General features: G+C 39.7%; 1 protein-coding gene across 1 annotated transcript in view; it reads right to left on the reverse strand.

Annotated features, from left to right (window-relative positions):
- Positions 1–23,993, reverse strand: part of FREM2 (FRAS1 related extracellular matrix 2) — a 161,196-nt gene that overhangs the window by 70,605 nt on the left and 66,598 nt on the right. The window contains exons 3-6 of the mRNA XM_027973602.2: positions 16,242–16,388; positions 10,197–10,427; positions 1,342–1,467; positions 5–256 (exon numbers count right to left, since the gene is read on the reverse strand). Of these exons, the coding sequence (XP_027829403.2) occupies positions 5–256; positions 1,342–1,467; positions 10,197–10,427; positions 16,242–16,388 (756 nt within the window). The remainder of the gene's footprint in view (positions 1–4; positions 257–1,341; positions 1,468–10,196; positions 10,428–16,241; positions 16,389–23,993) is intronic.

The following is a 23,993-nucleotide window of genomic DNA, read 5'->3' on the forward strand; positions in this document are numbered from 1 at the left end:
TTACCGTCGTCTTTGTCGGGTCTGATTGTAACCTGAGCCTCTGGGAACTCTGATCCAATTCTCCCACCCATCGGCATGCTCAGGAGAACGTGGAATGTTTCCTCCTCTTCAAACAAGGAGTCATCAATTATAATGACCCTACACATCTTCTCCCGCTCATCTTTGTCAAAGCGGATAACACTGGTATGGTCCTCGGGCCGGGATATGTAATCAGAATAGGAAAGCACAGATGTTGGCACGGTTCCTCTTGCTGTTCCTGGAGGCAGGGAGGATCCAAAAGAGGCTTATAAAACATACTACAAGGGTATTTCCAGAAACGATTATTTTCATCTGTAGCATTTTCATGGTCCATCGTACCTATGAATACTCCTGGAAATCGCAATAGCGCCTACATACTGTTCTAGCATCATGAGTCATCTTCATAATGGTCTCCAACATATGACAAATATTACATTTCACGTGTTTTCTCCTCTACTTCCTGCCGGTGGTCTTTTTAAAGCAAGACAATAATATAATATAATAGCTCCTACTCTTCAAATGCTTATGGTGTACAGGCAAAGTGCCAAGCGATTTCCATGCATTGCCTCCTTAATCTTCTTAAGCAGTCTATTGGGCTTTACACGTTTGGTAACTGAGGTTTATAGAAGTCAAACCACTTTCTCAAGGACCGAGAGCTCAAGGTTGATCCTGAAATTTGCATTTTGACCACCATACTTTATTGACTTTCAACTCATATACATTAATGAAAATTTTAATGAAAGTCTGCTAAGGTGTTAACTGCATCTATGACCTTTTCTTTTATATGCTTAGAAAAAATTTACCTGTTTCCTAGAAAGGTGTTTAGAATATTAATGATACTATGTTTTGATCTAAATTTCGTGTTACATAAAATCACCTTTCAGAGCATGCTGACTCAATGAGCAAGACAAGCGTTTTTAAATTTGGTTGCAATGAGTCTCAAACTAGTTTAAAATTAATTTTTTTCCTTGGGTATGCATTTCCTTGCCTCTTTTTTTGGTTGTTGTTTTTAACAGTAATCTCCTTCTACTTGAGCAGGCTTGAGTAGGGGAGGGGAACTTCAATTTCCTGCAATCCCAAAGGCCTGGAATATTAGAGTAAGTAAACCAAGTAAATCAGAAATGTTTTCAATAAGCAGCAGAGCCCTTCCAGACCCTCAAAGATGCCATAGTGAAGGAGGATATCTGCATGCATTTTTTTTTCTTTTTGAAAATTGTACTAAAAAAGTATAACCCTCATGGCTTAATGTTATAGCTCCGACATGTTAAGAGGCTTACTTATATTTTTGTGGGGACATTTTATTTCATTTGCAAATCAAGCTACCTTGCCGTGTATAACAGATCACCATCAACTCCTGGCTCACGTCTCCACTTCTCCTGATGGGAATGAACAGTTCGCCAATGTCCTCTTCAATGGAATATTCAGACTTGGGGATGAACACAGTTGATTCTAAGGAGAAAATACGATTGTTTTTGTCTGAGTTTCTTATATGTGAAATGATCTTGTGCAAATCAAAACTGCTCTTGTGACTGATCTTTCCCCTTGCATATTCTTTTATTTTTAACTGTTTCTTCATGTATGATCTCAGTTTTATTTACTTATTTGTTATACATCTCAGTTTTATTATTCTTAATATCATCATTATTTTGCTTCATTGTTACCTTCCTCTCTAGCATCATTATCATTATTTGCATAATTGTTAGCCTGGTGCTCTGTGATGACCTAGATGGGTGGGACAGGGGGAGGTGGGAAGAATGTTCACGAGTGAGGGGATATTTGTATACTTATGGCTTATTTAGTTTTTTTTTTAAATTGGAGTACAGTTACTCTGTGCTGCTCTGCCAACTTCGGCTGCACAGTAAAGCGAATCAGCTATATGTATACATACATCTCTCTCTTTTTTTTTTTTTTTTGGATTTCCTTCCCATTTTGGTCACAACACAGAGCACTGTGCTATACAGTCGGTTCTCATTAGTTACCTATTTTATACACAGTATTGTATATATGTCAATCCAAACCTCCCAATTCATCACTTACCTTTCCCGCTCTGCCCTCCCTGCATGCCCTGACATATCTACATTTCTGCCTCTATTTCTGCTTTGCAAATAAGACCATCTTTACCATTTTCTAGATTCCACATGTATTCGTTAATATACAATATTTGCTTGTCTCTTTCTTACTCTGTATGACAGTCTCCATGTCTCTGAAAATGACCCAATTTCATTCCTTTTTATGGCTGAGTAATATAGCCTCAGATATGTAGATGACACCACCCTTGTGGCAGAAAGTGAACAGGAACTAAAAAGCCTCTTGATGAAAGTGAAAGAGGAGAGTGAAAACGTTGGCTTAAAGCTCAACATTCAGAAATCAAAGATCATGGCATCTGGTCCCATCACTTCATGAGAAATAGATGGGGAAACGGTGGAAACAGAGTCAGACTTTATTTTGGGGGGCTCCAAAATCACTGCAGATGGTGATTGCAGCCATGAAATTAAAAGACGCTTACTCCTTGGAAGGAAAGTTATGACCAACCTAAATAGCATATTAAAAAGCAGAGACATGACTTTGCTAACAAAGGTCTATCTAGTCAAGGCTATGGTTTTTCCAGTAGTCATGTATGGATGTAAGAGTTGGACTATAAAGAAAGCTGAGCGCCAAAGAATTGATGCTTTTGAACTGTGGTGTTGGAGAAGACTCTTGAGAGACCCTTGGACTGCAAGGAGATCCAACCAGTCCATTCTGAAGGAGATCAGCCCTGGGATTTCTTTGGAAGGAATGATGCTAAAGCTGAAACTCCAGTACTTTGGCCACCTCATGCGAAGAGTTGACTCATTGGAAAAGACTGATGCTGGGAGGGATTGGGGGCAGGGGAAGAAGGGGACAACAGAGGATGAGATGGCTAGATGGCATTACCGACTGGATGGACATGAGTCTGAGTGAACTCCCGGAGTTGGTGATAGACAGGGAGGCCTGGTGTGCTGCGATTCATGGGGTCGCAAAGAGTCGGACACGACTGAGCGACTGAACTGAACTGAACTGAATATTCCATTGTATATAGGCAACCCCACCCTTGCCCCTCCCCACATACTCTTTCAGAAGAGCACAGTGTGAGGGGAAGGAGGGAAGAGAGGGGAGAAGAAACAGCTATAATGCATGTATTATATGCATTCTTAACCCAATGAATTCAGACCAATGAATTCTTAACCCAGAAATAGAACACAACATTGCTTTCAACTCCAGTAATTGCTTTTTTCTCAATTAGTAAGTGCTGCTGACACACTTCCTTTAAATCCAACCTCATTCTCTTGGTGAAGATCACCATCTTCCAATGGAGCAGTTTGGCTTTTAGATGTAGAAGAGACGGTAGAAATACTCTTGTCTCACCTCTCACTTTGATGAGGGAACTTGGACCCACAGAGTTGAAATTACTTGTCAAGAACTCTTACTGATCAAGTTCAGATTAAAATTCAGATCTTGTAATGTCCATTCTATTATTTTTTTAACCCCACATGTCCCTTCTAAATGATTAATGATTAAAAGTATAATTATGCATTGTTTGACATCCTGATGATTTTGTTTGTTGCTTCCTAAATAGCAGTCCCTGTAGAAGTGATAAATCTATGTATTGACTGTAAGGAAAACATCCGCCATTTCCTTCCTCTCCTAGAGGAATAACCATAATATTGAGTATACAACATTATATTTATACAATACTGTAAGTCTCAATGATTCATTTTTTAAAGTAGAGGAGAGGTTCAGTAAATAGTAAAAATGGCATGATGAAGTTGTCGAAAATTATGGTTCAATGTAAAACTGTCTATCCGTCATGTGCTCAGTCAGGTCCAATTTTTTGTGACCCCATGGACTATATGCCAGGCTCCTCTGTTCAGGGGATTTCCTAGACAAGAATACTGGAGTCGGTTGCCATTTCCTCCTCCAGGGGATCTTCCTGGCTCAGGGATTGAACTGGCATCTTCTGCATTGCAGGCAGATTCTTTAATAAAACGTCCAATAAAACATTTAGGTCAATAGCTAGGCATGATAAACCCTTAAACAGATGCTTTGATATTTGCCTGGGAGTCTGTTTCACTGGAAGTCCCACATATACACAGAACATGTTCCTGGTTACTTTGAAAACAGTAAGCCACACTGCTTTGGATGATTATAAAAGATGCTGGAATAATGGACACTGGTCATCAAGGTCCACGTTCCACCCCTCTCCACCCTGCCCTGTACCCCAAGGGCTGACTAATGTGAACCATATCAAAGGTTTCCCTTGTTCTCTGGCTTCTGGCTGGGCCAGCTAGAGGGCAGCACAGACAGGACCTTCCCTCCACCTCCCCTCAAGGTCCCAGAGCTGGCAGCACCCCCAACAAATAAAGGTCATTGTGTCCACTGGCTGCTGCAGCTCACACACTGACTCAGCTAACTCCTCCTTGTCTCTTCCCCCAGGCTAGAGGTGGTGATGGTACCTGCTTTTACCAGCCTTGAGGCACTTAACTCTACCTGTGTTGTGCTCACTTACTCAGTCACGACCAACTCTTTGGGACCCCATGGACTAGAGCCCACCAGGCTCTGTTGTCCACGGGATTCTCCCGGCAGAATACTGGAGTGGGCTGCCATTTCCTCCTCCAGGGGATCTTCCTGACCCAGGGATGGAACCCACGTCTCTGGCATCTGCTGCGTTGGCAGAGATTCTTTACCACCAGTGCCACCTGAGAAGCCCTGGTGGTTTCCCAATTCTCGCCCTCACCTTTGCAAATAGTCTTGTTATTCAAGTATTTTTAAATTGCTAATTTTGAATGTGCCTTTTGATTTCTCCTGGGACTCGATATACAAGTTTAAAAAATGGCACCATTAAAAAAGCTGTGGATATAAGCTTTCACAACTAATTATTCATTTATCAAACGTTGATGGGGTGTCTTCAACCTGCCAGACACTGAGCTAAGCCGAGGAGATATGGAAGTAAAAAAATATCCCTGGTCTCATGGAATTTTCATTCTAGTTGGGAGTGAAGAAGAAGAAAACACACAAATATTCAAGAAAATACATAGTATGTCAGGAGGTGACAAATGATATGGAGAAGATGGAGTGTGGTGAGGGTGTAGAGAGGGCTGGGGCCTGTGTATGCCATGGCAGGTCTGTAATAAACAGGAAAGTCTCTTTGATGGAATCACATTTGAGCTGAGATTGTAAAGTGATAATGAAATATACCCCATGTGAGTAACTCAGAGAAGAGAATTCCAGGCAAAGGTATGAACAAGGGCCCTGGGCCAGGTATATACAAGGAATGGTGGTGGTGGTTTAGTCCCCAAGTGGTGTCCAACTCTGCGACCCCAAGGACTGTGGCCTACCAGACTCCTCTGTCCATGGAATTTCCCAGGGTGTTGCTTGCAGGGTGTTGCCATTTCCTACTCCAGGCGATCTTCCTGACCCAGGGATTGACCCGTGTCTCCTACAGCATTGCAGGCAGACTCTTAACCACTGAGCCACCAGGGAAGCCCATACAAGGAGTGGCCAGGATGCTAACATGGTTCAAGTAAACTGGGCAAGGAGGACAGGACAGACCACGGGGGCCAGGGAAGTGGTGATGAGGTGGCTGGTAGGTGGATCCATGGAGCTTTCAGGACTAAAGTCCATTGGAAGCACTTTGGTATTACTCAGAGCAAGACACTGCGGAAACAAAGACCACCCTACGGGATGAAACAAACAAAGGCGATTTATTCAGAGCTTTGCTATAGCAAGGGAGTCAGCCACCATTAGTTATATTTGACTGAGACCCAAAGCAGTCAGAGGAGGCGGAAAGTTTTATTGTGGAATAAAACTTATGGTTACCAATGGGGAAAGCTTGGGGGAGCAATGCATTAAGAGTTTGTGATGAACAGATACACACTATTGTATACACTGAGAGACAAAGCAAGGGTGATACTGGAGAAACAGTTGAACTCTCTACTAAGCAAATGTGTGAGCTGGGCTCAGTTGTGTCCAACTCTTTGCAACCCCTTGGACTGTAGACTGCCAGGCTCCTCTGTCCACGGGATTTTTCATGCAAGATACTGGAGTGGGCTGCTATTTCCTACTCTAGGGGATCTTCCTGACCCAGGGGTTGAACCTGCGTCTCTTGCGTCTCCCGTCTCCTGCATCGGCTGGCGGATTCTTTATCACTGTGCCGCCTGGGAAGCCCTTACTAAGTAAACAGAGACACAGAAAAGAGTGACTGCAGGGTCATCCTCTGAGATGCAAGCACTGGTTACTTTCACATGGTAGGACCACAAGTGACTTTCATTTCTTTAAATCTCTGAATTCTTGACAAGGAACGTGTACTACCTTTATATCTTCAGATTGGTCTCACTATGCTTTGTTTTGAAAGATGAAGTCAAATAAAATGAACATACTCTTTATTAGCCTATGTGACTAAGTTGAAAGGAGTACTTTGATTCATTTAACAGCAATTTTATTTTTAGGTTTTGACTGTGCTGTAACTCAGGCAAAAAATGACTTCTGTTCTCAGAAATAAAACAGTTGTAACTACATTTGAAAGATGTCCTTTTCTCAACTATATTGAGCAGATTGAAAAAGAGAGACTGCTAAAAACAGGATAGAAAAAATATCTCCTAAAACTCTTTGCTATAATAGAACAAAGAAGGGAAAGAAAAATACAGTGCCTGGATGAAGGTACTGAGTGTCCATCATCTTTAAGAAGTTTGGCATATTCAAAAATGACCCAGAAGATATTCTGGGACATCTTCAGACTGCCCACCTACCCTCAGACTAACCAATGGCACTGAATGGGGAGTCTGCCATTGACAGTCTAACACGGATGGAAAGCTTTCTTACATTTCAACGTGTTTCTTTTTTTTAAAACTCCAAAACAGATAAATAGGCTAATTTAATAGGAACTTTAAAAAATAAGAATAATGAAAACATATCTAAGTCACATGGTAAGTATGGTAAGTTCGCCTTAGGATACCATGAGGTCCAAAAATTATTCTAAAGCGCTATGTAAATACTTTGGTTAGAGTGAATCTTTGGGTATTCTTCATTCATATCATTAAATGTTTTTATTTTGGAAACTTCTGGAAAGTTTTCCATCACATGAAATAGTTTTATTTTGTACCATTTTTTTTTCTTATTGACTTTTTGGTACCAGAAATGTATAAATGTGTGTGGTCCTTTGAACAAGTGTTTAGTCATTTTTTCTTTCTCTTAAGACAATGACCCATGCTTCACAGCAAGCGAATTCAAAAAGAAGAACTTTATCAAGTAAAACGCCTACACTGGTACAGAAGCCTGAGAGGTAGTAAGGTGAAGGAGTGAATGAAAGTGTGTAAGATGTGTTGAGGAGACTGCCTGCCACACGACATGTGCTTGATGAATTTCAGTTATTATCACCATCAGTGCCAGTTGTTGCTGCTAAGTCGCTTCAGTCGTGTCCGACTCTGTGCGACCCCATAGACGGCAGCCCACCAGGCTCCGCCGTCCCTGGGATTCTCCAGGCAAGAACACTGGAGCGGGTTGCCATTTCCTTCTCCAATGCATGAAAGTGAAAAGGGAAAGTAAAGTCACGGAGTCGTGTCCAACTCTCAGCGACCCCATGGACTGCAGCCCACCAGGCTCCTCCGTCCATGGGATTTTCCAGGCAAGAGTGCTGTAGTGGGGTGCCATTGCCTTCTCCTTCAGTGCCAGTTATGGTTAAGTAAAGAACCGGCAAAAGTGTACTTGCGTGTGTTTATATAATATTGAATGGCTAACAAGTAAAAGCAGTTCCCAGCCTAAGACAAAGCAGAGCTGCTGTTCTCCCCTTCTTGTTCCCATAAGGCACATTCCTTCTTATTCTACGTCATTCTTTGTTCTACTGCCTCATACTCTGTGGCCATCACTTGTATATAGAGCTCTATTTCCCATTACCCCATATGCTCTTTGACAGAAGGGATTTATCCTATTATCTTTACATCCCCAATACAGAGTGCTGTACTCAGCACCAGTGTGAGTTGGATTCATTTTTAATACATGCAAAAACAGTCTCATAACATGTCCTAGAATTAATACGCAGCAAGAGAGCATATAGACACAATGGTTCCTAGAGCTAGTGAATTTATAGGTGAAGATAAGAGAGAGTAGAAAGAAACAATTGAACTTTTGAAATGGTTAGGGAAGCAATCCTTTGTGGAAAGAAAAAAGATTATTTAATCTGTGAATATGAAATCTAACATTATATTTATGATAAGACAAATAACAACCATATTTGTAGCGTGTTTCTTGTTTTTATGGAACTCTTTCATAAGAATGTGGCAAGAGAGTAATTTTTCTTTTTGTTCATTGAGAAGCAGAATATTAATAAAAGCTGTTTGTCTTAATTAAGGTCAGACAACTAGAGATGGTAGAGTTGGGAATCAAAGCCAGGTCTTGTCATTTCAAGACCACTGGTCTTCGACAAGACATGGAACATACCAGGCATTTGCTGTACCAGAACGCTTGTCAGTCATCACAGGGATGATCATGGCCTGGAATGAATGGGGCTGAACTTCATGCAGAAAATGCCAAGACAGCTTAGATGACCATTGCATAAGATGAAATTATGGCAAGTTTTTATTTGGCAGCCTTTTTAAGATTATATAAAGAGTATGCGTGTATGTGTGTTTGTGTGCGTGTGTGTATTTGTTATTAAATTCCCACTTCTCAGACTTAATATGAGTAGAGACTATTCTGTGTTATGCTGGGCTTATAAACAGGAAAGCACATGAATTTAAGTGTCTTATTCCTTAAGGTCAAGTATAGCAATTATACCAATGGGCAAATACAAAGCAATGGCTTCAAACAAGCTCTAACTAATGGGCCAGTTTATAGGTAGTAAAGCTGTCATAGGCTTGTTCCAAAGAGAGAAGCTTTAGTATGCTAGCTTACCCAAAACTTACCCAAAACTCAGGACTAAAAGAAAATTTAATTGTTTATTCCTAGATAATGCAGATAAAATTAAATGTAATTAAATTGTTAACTGTTCTTTAATGGAAATGATAAACATAACTGACCTTCATTTTCAACTAAGGACAGAGATGTTAAACAAACAGAGCCAGACCTCCAGTTCTCCTATCCTTTCTCCTTAATTATGCTCCGTTGTTAAACCCAGAGATTTCCACATACGTCTCCATTTCATGTACTCAGTAGATTGTATCTTCACAGAACACTTAAGAGTTTTCTGGCTGATGAAATAAAGTAGGCTGGCAGTTTAAAAGAAAGTCATGTCTGTCTTCTGACAGGATTTCAGCTTTAGCGGAGTCTCTCCAAGTTTTGTATAAATGCCAGCCCTCAAAAAGCCAATTCAACCTTTTTTTCCTTCTTGGCTGCATTGAAACAAGTCAGGACCGTAGGAGTGTGGCAGGGGAAGGGAAGGTCAAATTACACTCAAAAGCAGTGAGGTTCATTTTAATCAACATCAGCCAAGGCTGTGCAATGACAAGAAAATGTGATCTCATAGAAGTTAGGAGCAATGATTCAAGACATTTTTCACCAAAGAGCGAGGGTAGATTGGCGGTTATGTAAGAAATATGGAAACATACGGCAGGATGAAAAGTTTTGACTGATGAAGATATGAAGAAATTTGAATAATTAAGTGTTATTATGGAGAACAAATTAATCCCCAAATCGTCTAATCCTTAAAGTATTTGTTTAAAAGACATTTAAAAGACTTTAAAAAGTCCCTAATGCTGGGAAAGATTGAAGGCAGGAGGCGAAGAGGGCATCAGAGGATGAGATGGCTGGATGGCATTGCCAGTGCAACAGACACGCATTGGGCAAACTCTGGGAGATAGTGAGGGACACAGAGGCCTGGTGTACTGCAGCTCACGGGGTTGCAAAGAATTGGAGACGACTGAGCGACTAAACAACAACAAAGTCATGAAATAATTGATGTTGGTTCTAAAGGATAGAATGATAATGAAAAAGAACATGTTGGTAACCTTATGCATACTCGTAGTTCACCGACTTAAGAAAAGTATAGCTTCTCTTCTTTCATTTTTGAGTTCCCTAATGCAGCAGCATATCTAAGAAGGCTGAACCATTCATGTAGAAAAATCCGTGCTATGGAAATCCAAACATTACATGTAAAAACCTCCTTCACGAAGTGCTTTGTCATAAAAAGCTGACAGCGACAACACGGGCGAGGTGACGGCTGCTCTTACCATCTCCTGGGTCCACGATCTCCACTGTGGTCACTGCGGGGAACTCCAGGGCAGCCAGCACGGGCTCTGAGAGAACCACCTGGAAGGTCTCAGACTGCTCGTGTGCCCCGTCGCTCAGGATCCGCACTCTCCACGTGGCCCGGGTCTGGCCTGGGTTGAACTGCACTTGCTTCTGTGCTTTGCCCTTGAAGTCCTTGTCTTTCTTTGCAGTCCCATCTCTCGTGCCAATACCTTCACAGAGACACAACATCATAGCCGTAGTGTTATTTTCAGTTGGGTTATTAAGGTTTTCCTTGCTGTTAACATTCTGTGTTACGATATCCTGCAGTGCAAAGTAACTCCTACTTTGATTCCATGAAATGGATAATTTTAAGTGTCCTGCTGTAGGTATTAACAGTCCATAATTTCTGTTCTACTGTGGCCCCAGTATGGTTCTTTCATATATTCTTTTTTTATTTTTTTTTTTCATATATTCTTTTTTTAAAAAATATTTATTTGGCTGCTCCAGGTCTTAGTTGTGGCAAGCAGGAATTTTAGTTGAGGGATGTGAGAGCTAGTTCCCTGACTAGGGATTGAACCCAGGCCCCCTGCAGGGGGAGCACAGAGTCTTAGCCACTGGACCACTAAGGAAGGCCCTCTGCCATATATTTTTGAGTTAAGTTTGTATTAGAACTGCTTGTAAAGTGAGATAGAGGAAACTGATGCTCACACTCTGAAATAGTCTTACACCCACAAATTCATGTAACCTAAAAACTCTTCACACTTACTTTTTTGCATCGGTTGTATTATATGTGTCATATTTTTAAAACTTGAGAAAAATTCTCTAACTAGAAAATATAAGCCAACAAGAGACTCTGTGTCAGTGAATTCTTTGATAATCTGAGCTGTAAATGACCAAGAATAATAATAAAAATTTACAATATTCACTCAATATTAGAACCCTTAAAAAATCTAATTCACTGTCAACATGACCACTGCCAGGTTTTTCTTTGTGGAGTGCTCCAGAATTCCATGAAGCCAAGTGAATAGAACTGGAGAGCTAAATATATACGACTTTTGTGAGCAGTATGTTTGGCTTAATCTGTGGGTTCACTCAAGGTCAATTTCCACTAGCTGGGAAGGCTAAAGTATCTCTGAGTCTCCAAGAACATTATGAGAAGATCCTTACTTGCCATTACTATGCCACATACCCAAATAATAAAACATATTACCTATAAAGCAATGAATAAGAGTCAACAAATTCAACATCACAGAAAAATTACAAAATTGCAGTTAGTACTTGTTCTATATTTGGGTACTGAATCAGAACCTCTTAATGATTCAAGTTAATAGAATAATTTTCAAATATATTCCTTTAAACATTGGTCATTTTCAGAGAAATTGGTAGAAAGACAGATGTAAAAGGAGAAAAATAAAATTTTGAGCCTACTGGAATTAAAAAGTCTGAAAATAAATTCTTTGCATCACTTCTCACTTAACTGAAAAAATTATCTTGTTTCCAGAAAAAAAATGTCCCTTTGTTCTTCAAACTAGAAATGAAACTGGACCAAGTAAGATCTGTTCAACCACCAGTATACATAGAGCACCTACTATGCACTAGAGCACCTACTATGCACGAGACAAAACAGATAAAACCTCTGCCCTGTGGTGCTTATGCAAAAACAGTTTCAATATTATTTCTTCAACTGACTATATCACTTCTTATAGATCTCAGAAATATTGCCTATCGTTCAATAAGAGGTAAAGCATTATTTATTGATGGCAATGAAAAAGGGGCACAGAACCAGGAATTTCAGCACTACATATCTTGTTGAGCATTTCAGACTTCCTGTTAGCTCTCTGGTTCCTAGAACACACAGACTGGCTGTCAACACTTCTTAGATCCACTACAATTTACTGCCAAGGTGATGATGAAAGGAATCATTCTCTTTGAGGTTCCAGCACACACGCGGCTCATTGACCCATTTATTCCCAGTGGTACGACCAGCAAAAGAATCTATTATTTAGCCTCTGATAGCTACTGCCCACTTTTCTGTTTTGTTTTGTTTCATCAACAATGCATTATCTTCCCAGAGATTCAAAAGGCAGTGAAAAACCAGAAGGATTTTGTGTAACACAAGGAATGTCCACTAGTTCCAACTAGTCATCCTTCTAATTAATAATTAAGGCATCCAATCTAATAAAAAATAAATTGCAAAAGCAAATCTCAGTTGTTGCTGCCAAAAAACACCCAGAAAATTTCTGGTGGATTTTATAAGAGATTTTCAATTGGATGTGAAAGTATAAACAGACAATATCTTTGATTTATCAAATGAAGAGAAATAGATTTCTATTTTGTGGAAAAGATTGTCATCTTAAACTATTTGACATGTTTCTCAAACATGAGAAAACAATGAAAGGCATGTCATCTTTTTTAAAAGGTTGAATAAGAGCCAGATGGAATATTAAGCTTGCTTGGAGTAAAAAATAAAGATTCCCTTTTCATAATTAACACATAAGTGAAAGTGAAGTCACTCAGTCATGTCTGACTCTTTGAGACCCCGTGGACTGTAGCCCACCAGGCTTCTCCGTCCATGGGATTCTCCAGGCAAGAATACTGGAGTGGGTTGCCATTTTCTTCTCCAGGGAATCTTCCAGACCCAGGGATTGAACCCAGGTCTCCTGCATTGCAGGCAGAGGCTTTAACCTCTGAGCCACCAGCGAAGCCCAATTAACACATAGGACCTACTCTAAACACAGGGCTAGTCTACGTTGTTACTTAAAGTGTGGTCCATGGGTCAGCAGCTTGAACAAGATCTGGGCACTCGTTAGAAATTCAGAATTTCAAGTCATACCCCAAACTTACTTAATCAGAATCATTTTAACAAGATCCCCATGTAATGTGCATAAGACTCACATGGGTGGGTAGACACATACTTACTACGTCATACCTCCATGAAGCCCTAGACAGAGGTGCCTAACTTTAATAAAAGATGAAGAAGTGGTGCACAGATTGTGGAGGAGATGGTCCACACTTGAATGCAATAGACAAGACAGTCACATCGTCAATGTTCAAACATTTTGCTCCTACCTGGAGATACAAATACTCAGCTGGTAAACCATACCTATTATAGAAATATTATTATATGGGGCAAAAAGAAATCTGGAAATTAAAAGCTTACAAATTAGGCTTAAATTGATGGTTTTTTTTCAAAGATACTTATTAAAGAAATCATATTACTCTGATTTACTGAATAAAGTTACAATTGCATCTCTTCCTGTGGTGTGGGAAAATGGCATGGAGGTTAAGTAAGGTACTTTGGGCTTCCCAGGTGGTGCTAGTGGTAAAGAACCTGCCTGTCAATACAGGAGATGTAAGAGACACAGGTTCGATCCCTGGGGCAAGAAGATCCCCTGGAAAAGGGAATGGCAACCCACTCCAGTATTCTTGCCTGGGAAATCCCATGGACAGAGGAGCATAGTGGGCTATAGTCCATGGGGCTGCCAAAGAATCCAACATGACTTAGCAACTAAACAACAACATCATAATTACAGTCATTACCTCGTAGTCCATTTTCTAACACAGTGCCTGGCACTTACCAAGCACTCAGGAAAATACTAGTTGAGTTAGTGAATAAAGGATTGTAAAGTGTCAAAAGCGATGGGTAAAGTACTTAATGTGCTTAGCTGAATAGCTTGTATTTAGTAAATGTTTGATAACTGGAAGCAATTATATGTTTGAAATTGAATTTCTTCTGTGAAATGCAAATACAGATTTAATTTATTACTGGATTATGGTTATAAAATGAACAATTATCTCTGGGGAAATACATATATAAAACTCATGATTTATTAACTGTGCCTGTAGGTAAGTAACATCCTATCTTTAGCTAGAATGCATGCATACTCAGTTTCTCAGTCATGTCTGACCTTTTGTGACCCCACGGACTATAGCCCACCAGGCTCCTCTGTCCATGAGATTCTCTAGGCAAGAATGCTGGAGTCGGTGGCCATTTCCTCCTCCAGGGGGATCTTCCCTACCCAGAGATCAAACCCGAGTCTCCTGCATTGGCAAGTGGATTCGTTATCACTGAGTCACCTGGGAAGCCCCATTAGCTATAATAAAACTATCCAGTTCTAAATGTCCATACATGAAATTGGAGGTTGTAGGGGAACAGTAATATGAAAAAATATCCATTGTAGAACTCCCGTGGGATCACCCTTCACATTAACCTGACTTTTCCATTCCAGTCCTAATGTAAATTCTATTTCCATCTTCAATGATTGATGAGTGAGGCCCATGCACAGAAATCTTCCCAACTTTCCATCACCCCAGGTTACTAAGTAACCTGGTGAGGTTAACCTAGTAGAGCTATAGAGCCTTTATAGGATTGTGAGTGATTTCCATACTAGAAGGAAATACTGGTTCATTGGAAAAAATAACTGCAGGAGAAAAAAAAAGAGCACTGATTCAATCTTTTAGCATTTAGCTTAAAAGTGCAACAGAGAGAAAAATCTGAAAAGATAGTGTTTTTTAAAAAAATATTTTGTTTGATGTGGGCCATTTTTAAAGTCTTTATTGAATTTGTAATAACATTGCTTCTGCTTTACGTTTGGTATTTTGGCTGCAAGGCACATAAGATTTCAGCTCCCCGACCAGAGATCGATCCACACCCTCTGCACTGGGCGGTGAAGTCTTAACCACTGGACCTTGAAGGAAGTCCCTGAAAAGATATCTGAAAAACTATTTTTCAACTATTAACTTTCCCATTCCTATCAAGTGACTAAGTGAGTGAATAATTAAATTCACACACTAGGAGTGGGAATTTAGGTAACATGCAAATAGATGAAAACTTGCTGAAGAATCGCTAAGATGCCCTATTTTTTAGTTATTATTTTCCCTGCAACTTATCTGCTATATTTTCAAGCACAAAGCACAGTTAAGGCACATCTCTCACTGACTATGTAAGACAGAATTAATCAGATTTCTGATCTAAAGGTCACACTGTGCGTGTACGGAAAGAGCATATTTCTTTGAGGGCAATAAGAGCATTCACTGTGCCCTAGAAGGTTAAATGGAGACTGTAAATGACTGTCTACAAAGAGGTATGTGCTAAAAGCAAAGCTGGGGGATGGGTCTAAGGGTCGACCAGTACTCCTGAAGCTAGAACAATCCTGAGGAACTGGCAAAGCACGGTGTGAAAATCCTCCTCTAAAATTAAAACAACAAAAAGCGTTTTTGAAATCAGGGGTAATTAATATACTGCATCCAGGCATCGGGAGGAATCATGGCAGGTGGATGGGGACAGTGGTCCTGGCAAAAGCTTGGTGTGTGGAATGTGTGTGTGTGGGCTTGTGTGTGTCTGTGTATGTGTCTGTGTCTGCACGTGCATTGATATGGATCTACTGTTTAAGATTTTTTAAGTTTGTGGACCAGTAAAATTTCAAATAATCATTTTGGAAACAAACACAGGGTTATCAGCTTTTTTATTTTGCCAACATTTCCCTAGATTCTTACCTTAGTTGATACTCCCAATGAAAGCTGTTTCACCCCATGAAAACTCTATGAGCCTAGATGTCTGTATAACATTGTTGACCTTGTTTAGTCACTAAATCATGTCTGACTCTTTTGTGACCCCATGGACTGTAACCCGCTAGGCTCCTCTGTTCATGGGATTCTCCAGGCAAGAATACTGGAGTGGGTACTGGGGTTGCAAAGAGTCGGACATGACTGAGCGACTAAACAACCTTCTAGGATCTAGTGACATTTAAATTATTTCCACATATGAGCGATTATTGCCATTTTGTTGTTAATTTGCACCAGGGCAACATCATATGTAGGTAGAAATGTTCATATTCCTTATTTTTCAGCCTTTGTTTCTTTGATTTAGCCTCAACACAAAACTTTTGGCATGTTTCGTTAGCAGTTTAAAGAGCCTTTAATTGTCATCCTCTCCTTAAGCGTTAAGCCTAGACAAGAAAAATGAAACATTTTTTAATTATTATAAAATCATGAACTTTTGATAGAAAAAGGGATATGGGGACAGAAGTGCAAATTAAACTTACTTATAAAGGAAGTCTCTCCCAAATAACCTCTGCGCTTAAGCACGACATCTAGAAATTTGGAGTCCTCATTGATCAAGTAATATTCCTTTTCAAAGGAGATCCATGCCCAATTCAGACGAAAATGCTGCTTGGTTAATTTGTTTCCACCTGGAAAACAAAAGTGTAAAGCCTCAGATTAGTGTTCTCTTTAATGAATGACCTTAGACATTCCAAAGATGACTCAAATGATGTAACATTAGGAATCCCTCTAGTTACTTGGCTTGATTCACAATCTAGAATATATCCAAGGAAAACCAGCTTACTGCCCACCAACTGTTATGAAGACACACAATAGCTGACATAAATCTTCTCAAAATGCCTTAGTCTTGAGCAGGGGAAATGGATTACTAGGAAGGAGCACAGGACTACCAAAAGCAATTCTGTTTCTTCACAAAATCAAATATTCAAGCTGAAGGATGAGTCACTCCCCACAAGGTGCCGCTAGAGAGCAAGTTTTGCCAAAAAGAATGCTGCAAGCCGTTTTTGTGGTGGTAAACGTACACACACACTGCTTCACAAATACCTTTTTCTGGTTCACTGAGCAATTGGGTGGAAGGCTTTAATTATAACCACTTAAGGAAAAACAAATATCCCTTCTCCGCCTCCCTTCCCCACTAGAGTCCACTCCATTCCTTAGAGCAAACAGACAGCTCCTTTCATTGATTTCATTCTACTCTGAAGATAAGGCTTTCTCCTCCCACCATCCCCCCAAATGGAGCTGGCTTCCTATGCAGGGAAAATAACCCTTGTGCGTGATCTCTATAATGTGAAAGCTGCTCTGCTAGGTAAAAGAAAAGAGAAGTGGTTATCAGCTGATCACTATGCATGTATCCTTCTATTTCCTTTGATCTACACCAATTATTTCAGAGTAAGGTGAGGTTTATAAACAAAGGCATCAATAATTGCTTTTAAGTCTTTCTGTAAAAGGGTGGGAAAATGCCCAAATACTAAACACAGCTAGAGGCATAATTTTAATTTCAGTTTCTTCCCTTCCGAGTTCACACAGGGCTATGCTAGAGAGAAAGAAATGAGACAGGAAAACATCAAGGCTTTAATAGACCGAGGGTAAAAAAATCCGCACACGGAGAAACATTGTGAGTGAACAAACACGTGAAACAAATGTTCATCTTCGCTGGAAAAAAATTTTTTTTAATTGCAGCATCTTTGAGCTTTGAATTGACATGTGCTAAAGATGAAAGAGAACAGCCAGTACAGCTGAGATTACGTAAGGAAATTGTTTTTCTTGCTTATGGCTGTTTAAATCATAAATTAGCACAAGCCATTTAGACAGCTACATGGCAATGTATGTAACAGACAATAAGATGTTCATACCATTTGATCTCGTAAGTCCTTCTATGGGAGAAGCAAAAATATATTTGTAAGGGACTGTGCATTGCAATACATTCTGTACTAGGCTCCAATTAGAAAATCTTAGAATTTATTATTTTTATGGTATATAAAAACCAATGAAAGAGGATTCAGCCATTAAACAAAAAAAATATGAAATTTTTGTTGAAATACTTAAAACACTTAAAATACAGAAACAATATTGATGCTTGTCAATGCAGGAATGTAACATGAGATGTTACAAATAGGGAGCTGCTTGGTGTTTAAATGGGTGGGGTTGAAGACGTTTCAACATTTCGTTTAAGTTTTAATATATAAGATAAATAGACTGGAGAACAGGAGTTCCTTCCACATTTGTTCTTAACTTATTGTACCTGCCATGTCCTAGATACTGGGTACTGTTCTGGAGGGGGTGGGCGGCACAGGCTGAGTGCTCCCTAACCTGGAGTCCACAGCCTACTTCACTTCTATCTGCTGTTTGATTTTGAGCCAGTTTCTTTCCTAGACCTCTGTTTCCTCATCTGGAGAGTCAAATGAGGGTAATGTTAATTAATGCCTGGGTCAAGTGGGATAAGCCTTATATGCACGCATTACAGTGTGATACAAATGTAGCCTCCTTCAACAAAGGTTCGCCCGCTCCTCGCGGTGCACCAAGCATGCTCAAATCCACCCAGCTCATCCACTGCCTGACTCTTAATCTGCCTTAAATCCTCAGTCCTCCTTTGCCCCATCTCCCTACAGCTGCTGCACGCATCAAGCCATGAGGGCATCTTTGCAGATTTCCGGTTTCACCTGCCCTGTCTTATCCCATTTGCCTCTAACTTGCTTACTCTGAGGTTTAGCCAAGAGTCTTGCTGCTCCATGAATTTGTCACCCTGGCTCTTCTTGTCACTTCTACTCTCCTGCCTACAATGATGATGTCCCCATCACTCTTCTGCTTGAACTTTCTACTCAAAGTCTCCCCTTACCATCTCCTCCATGAAGCCTCCTGTCATCATTCCAGGCCTCTCATCTCAGTAATTCTGCATCTGTTCATCTGTCGACTGTTTTGGGCAGTTTTGCAATTTTCTGGATATCCTCTCCTACTGTTGAATTATACACATTTCCTAACTGTAGTCATTTTCATCAGAGACTGAGAGTGGCCGTTCATTCTTTTACCATCACCAAGACCTGGTCTTGCTGTCTTTAAAAATACTTTTTTACACTATTGCCTTTATGTTCTATTATTGAGAACATTTCTTCTAGAAAGTCATAGATACCCAACAAGAATAGAGTAACATTTAATTACCTAAGTTAATACCTAACAGCTTTCTGATTTCTCATTATTACTTGAAAACAACTGTATATTGCACTTCCTTCTCATTCAGATTGTGGCTCCATCGAGTCCTAGACTTTCTTCCGAACTTCTGGTCCAGCTGTACCAAGCCAGTCAGTCCATCTGAATACCTACAGCTTCATGTCCCATCGCTTCTCCAGGGGGAGGAACATCCACTCATACCCAGCTTCTCATTGTTTTCTGAACTTGATGAGTGATTTTTTGCATGTGGGAAGCCTTCTGCTCAGAACACCTGTAGCTTCCTACTCCTCCTTAATTTGTTTAAGGCCAAATCACCAGCTCAGGAAGCCTAGCTTAGCATGCTGTGGATACTTCTTCTGTATCTTCAATCAGGGTAACTGTAACTCTTTATCTTCATGCTTATTCTACCCGAGCAGCCCCCGGAATCCCCCACCCCAGAACCGGCCCTGGTCAAATTCATCCTGCTAGTGTCCAAAGCCAGCGTAGTGGCAGGGACACTGTGAGGTCTACCGAATTCTTCCTTGATTGTCGATAAAAGGCCTATGGAGTAAATACCATTTGTAGTTATAAAATGGATACTTTGCAACTCCTGTTTTATTCCTTATTTCTTAACAGTTCTCAGCTTACAAAAAAAAAAACAAACAAAAAAACAAACAAAAAAAACCACATCCTACAGTTTGACTGTGATTAATCATGCCGGACCTATTCAGTAACTCTTGTGTTTAATGTGTTCAACAAATGAATTTTCTTATAGTTCTGTATACTTTCTTCCTGACTGTCCTTTCCCCTATGTCTAAGAATGAGATCATTAAGCATACCATTTCTCTTTAATCATTTTTAGCTAATTTTAAGATCTGATTCTCTTTCCTGAAATACCCTGGAAAATATTACCCTTTTCCTAAAAATTGTATGTTTTAAGAATTTAAAGTCAATGAGGCCTTTTCTTGACATTCAATATGAAACGGCAAATGCCAATAAAAAACCCAGCATTTCCTAGCGCCTTTATTCTGCTAATTTTTCCTTACAGTGCTTTCCACAACCTCGTATCCCATTTATGCTTTCGTTTTTGTTTGTTCACTCTGTCTGCTCCCACTGTAACCCATGACCTAGGAGAGCAAGGAGTTCATTTTGCTTACTGTTAGAAAAATGCTGATTTAATGAATTTGACACTCTAACATCTTGATTGAAAAAAGTTCAGAAATGCTTCATTTATTGGGCAATATAAATATCCTATATAAATGTAACATATCCCTTTTAGAGCTGTATCTTTTTAAAACAATAACAAAAAATTTTAATTAAAAAAATCCTTTTTGACTGTGCCATGCTGCTTGCGGGATCTCAGTTCCCCAACCAGGAATCGAAACTGGGGCCCTGGCAGTGAAAGTACCAAGTCCTAACCACAGAACCACCAGGGAATTTCCTAAATAAAATTATTTTTAATAGCACTCTTTCTAAAGTGTCTTGCATACGTCTATGAACACTATGTAAAGATTTTAAATGATTACCTATGAATGTGAATTACTGAAATTTGGATTTGTCTGGATCAGACCTCCAGAGGTTATTGATGACAAAAGCCCTGTTTAACCCTTCTGTTGCATTATAAAGTAGGAGAGATGGTCTTAGGGATGGCCAATTTCACCTCTACTTACAGATTTATAAAGCTTATTTTCTGGTTGGTGTTTATGTCCTGGAAGGATCAGAGTGCCAGGTTACTGGTTAAGCAGGGGTTTCAAGTGACAGACAGCTGAATAAGTTCACCAAGGACTTCATATGTCCACCACTTTCAGCTTTTATTTGAAATAAAATTCAAAAGAAACACTGAAAAACTTCGCTTCACAAGACCAAGACTCACTCCAGGTAATTGTTTTAAATGCTCAGCATTCACTCTACATTGAGGATTTTTAAGTAGATATCTTATTAGAGGCTAGAATGTTAATGTATAAAGCTTCACTCTAAATAGAATTAAATACTACATAACTCTTCTGATTTCTACACACGGAAATCATATTGCATCTCAGAACCCGCAAAATTTTAGGCACTACTTATTGTGCAGGAGTGCTATAAGGATCTGAAGAGCTAAGCTGAATTTTATTGTAACTCTGATTATAAAATTGACCTTGCACATAAGTTCATTTTGATGCAGCTCCTATTTTTAGTTCAAAGGAATGAAATTCTGCAACATTAAAAGATTTAAGGTAAAAAAAAAAAATTGGTCTTGTATATGGAACTCTGTACTTCATCTAAAGAATGTCAAGGGACTTCCCCGGAGGTCCAGTGGTTAAGACCTCGCCTTCCAATGCAGGGGGTGCAGGTTTGATCCCTGGTTGGGGAGTGAAGATCCCACATGCCTTGAAGCCAAAAAAAGACCCCAAAACATATAACAGGAGCAATACTGTAGCAAATTCAATAAAGTCTCAAAAACTAGTCCACAGAAAAAGAATGTAAAGACATGTTATTTATTACATGTTACAGGTTACCTACCATGTAGATTCTCCTAAAACCTCAAAGTTTAGGGATAATCAGTGTTGACCCCTTTAATAATAATAGTCACAGCTTACTGAATGTGAAATTTTAGATGAATTTAAACAACCTAAAAAACTGACAAAATTTCACTTCCACGTCAATCTTTGTTTTTCTAAGAGATTCTGCCATCTATGATGCTCAAGAAGCTGTTCCCATTGGAAACAAGTTAAAGTCGTAACGGGTGTCATAAAACCATACAACAGGTGTCTGACAGCTGATAACTACACTCCCAAATGCTTTGTCCCCAAACCCTGACACCACAGCCATTAAGGCTGTGATGAAAAGACCTCTTTTGAACTTTTCCAGCTGGTCTTTAGTCATCTTCAGCTTCTTTCTCAATGGGAACACAACAGATTTTTTTAGAATAACAGAGTCACAACCTTCAATTAGCCCTCCCTAGGAACTTAGGGCTGCCTAATTTCTGTAAAGACAAAGCACACTGCTTTCTATACCAAACCGGTGTCTCGACTCTGACTTGTGCTTAAATAAATGGTCATTTCTGGGTGCCTGTTTAAACTCTGACAACTTTTTTTTTTTTTTCATGAAGAAAAGTTAGCTTCCAATAGAACATAATTCCACTGGTAATATTTTTCCAGCCTGCTAAGATTTTCTTATTGAACCTGGGTCTCCTGCATTGCAGGTAGATTCTTTACCATCTTAACCACCAGGGAAGCCCTAAGATTTTCCAGCTTGCTCAGTTCTCAGTTCAGTTGCTCAGTCATGTATGACTCTAGCTTGCTACAGTTCCATTTGTTTAGAATAAAGTTCAGCCTGGGAGAGAACTGGAAATAAAATATATGGCTGTTTTAAAAAGCTGGTTCAACCTTTAAATCAGCAGTAGAGATAAATATTAATATAGAAAAGATTAAGACAACAATATTACCTAATTTATAGGGAAAATTTAATAATTTGATTCTTAAGCAGTCTTTGTTCTCTTAGAAGGTAAGGGCAGTAGTCATGCAACTACCATCAGCATCAATGCTATTAATTATTGTGAGAATCAAAAATGAAAATCAAAATAAGGGATTTATTTCATTGTCCTTTTGGTGTTAGGATGAACTTTTAAACTTTGCTTGAGACTGTCATACTGAATGAAGTAAGTCAGACAGAAAAAGACAAATATTGTGTGATATCACTTATATGTGGAATCTTATTAAATGGTATAAATGAACCTATTTATGAAACAAAAATTGAGTCACAGATGTGGAGAACAAATTTATGGTTACCAGGAAGGAAGTGGGGTGAGGGATAGACTGGGATTGACATATACACACTATTATATATAAAAGAGATAACTAGTAAGAACTTATCATATAGGACAGGGAACTCTACTCAGTACTTATAATGACCCTGATGCTGGTAAAGATTGAAGGCAGGAGGAGAAGGGGACAGAGGATGAGATCGTTGGATAGCATCATTAACTCAGTGGACATGAGTTTGAGCAAACTGTGGGAGATAATGAAAGACATTGAAAAAGAGAGTTCTAGAAAAACATCAACTTTTGCTTTATTGTCTATGCCAAAGCCTTGACTGGGTGGATCACAATTAACTGTGGAAAATTCTTCAAGAGATGGGAATACCAGCAAAGGTCCATCTTAGTCAAAGCTATGGTTTTTCCAACAATCATGTATGGATGTGAGAGTTGGACTATAAAGAAAGCTGAGAGACAAAGAATTGATGCTCTTGAACTGTGGTGCTGGAGAAGACTCTTGAGAGTCCCTTGGACTGCAAGGAGATCCAACCAGTCCATCCTAAAGGAGATCTGTCCTGGGTGTTCACTGGAAGGACTGCTGCTGAAGCTGAAACTCCAATACTTTGGCCACCTGATACGAAGAACTGACTCCTTGGAAAAGACCCTGATGCTGGGAAAGATTGAAGGCAGGAGGACAAGGGGACAACAGAGGATGAGATGGTTGGATGGCATTACCAATGAGATGGACATGAGTTTGTGTAGGTTCTGGAAGTTGGTGATGGACAGGGAAGCCTGGTGTGCTGCAGTCCATGGGGTTGCAAACAGCTGGGCATGACTTAGTGACTGAACAAGAACTTGGAAATAGAATCTAAAAGCTAGTGGATGTAAGTGACTCATTTTGCTGTACAAACAGAAACTAACACATTGTAAATCAACTATAATCCAATAAGAAAAATTAATTAGTTAAAAAAAAAAAACAGAACAAAAAGTTTGCTTGACCTTACAATCTTCCATAACAGAACCTCTGAGAGCGCCTGGAATTCTGTTTTCTGGCCCTTATAGTCAGGTGGATTCTACTGTTTGTGGAAAACCACCAGGTGCAAAGCTGGAGCCAACTGGCTCTTAACATCCACCCTCCGCCCCCAGGAGTTGACACTCAACTATGGAAGATGGCTCGAGTACATAGATAATGTGCATAAGCTAGAGGTTGACAAGTGCTAGGAGAGAGGCACTGATAAAGAGCTGGGGGAGCTCACAAGAGTGAGAGATTATGCTAACCTGAGGGGATCAAAGACAACTTCACGGCAGAGATAGCGTTTAAATGCAGTCTTAAGCACAGGTATTTGGATACTCA

Source organism: Ovis aries, chromosome 10 (genome assembly GCF_016772045.2).
Source record: "Ovis aries strain OAR_USU_Benz2616 breed Rambouillet chromosome 10, ARS-UI_Ramb_v3.0, whole genome shotgun sequence".
In the NCBI taxonomy this organism is placed as follows: Eukaryota; Metazoa; Chordata; class Mammalia; order Artiodactyla; family Bovidae; genus Ovis; species Ovis aries.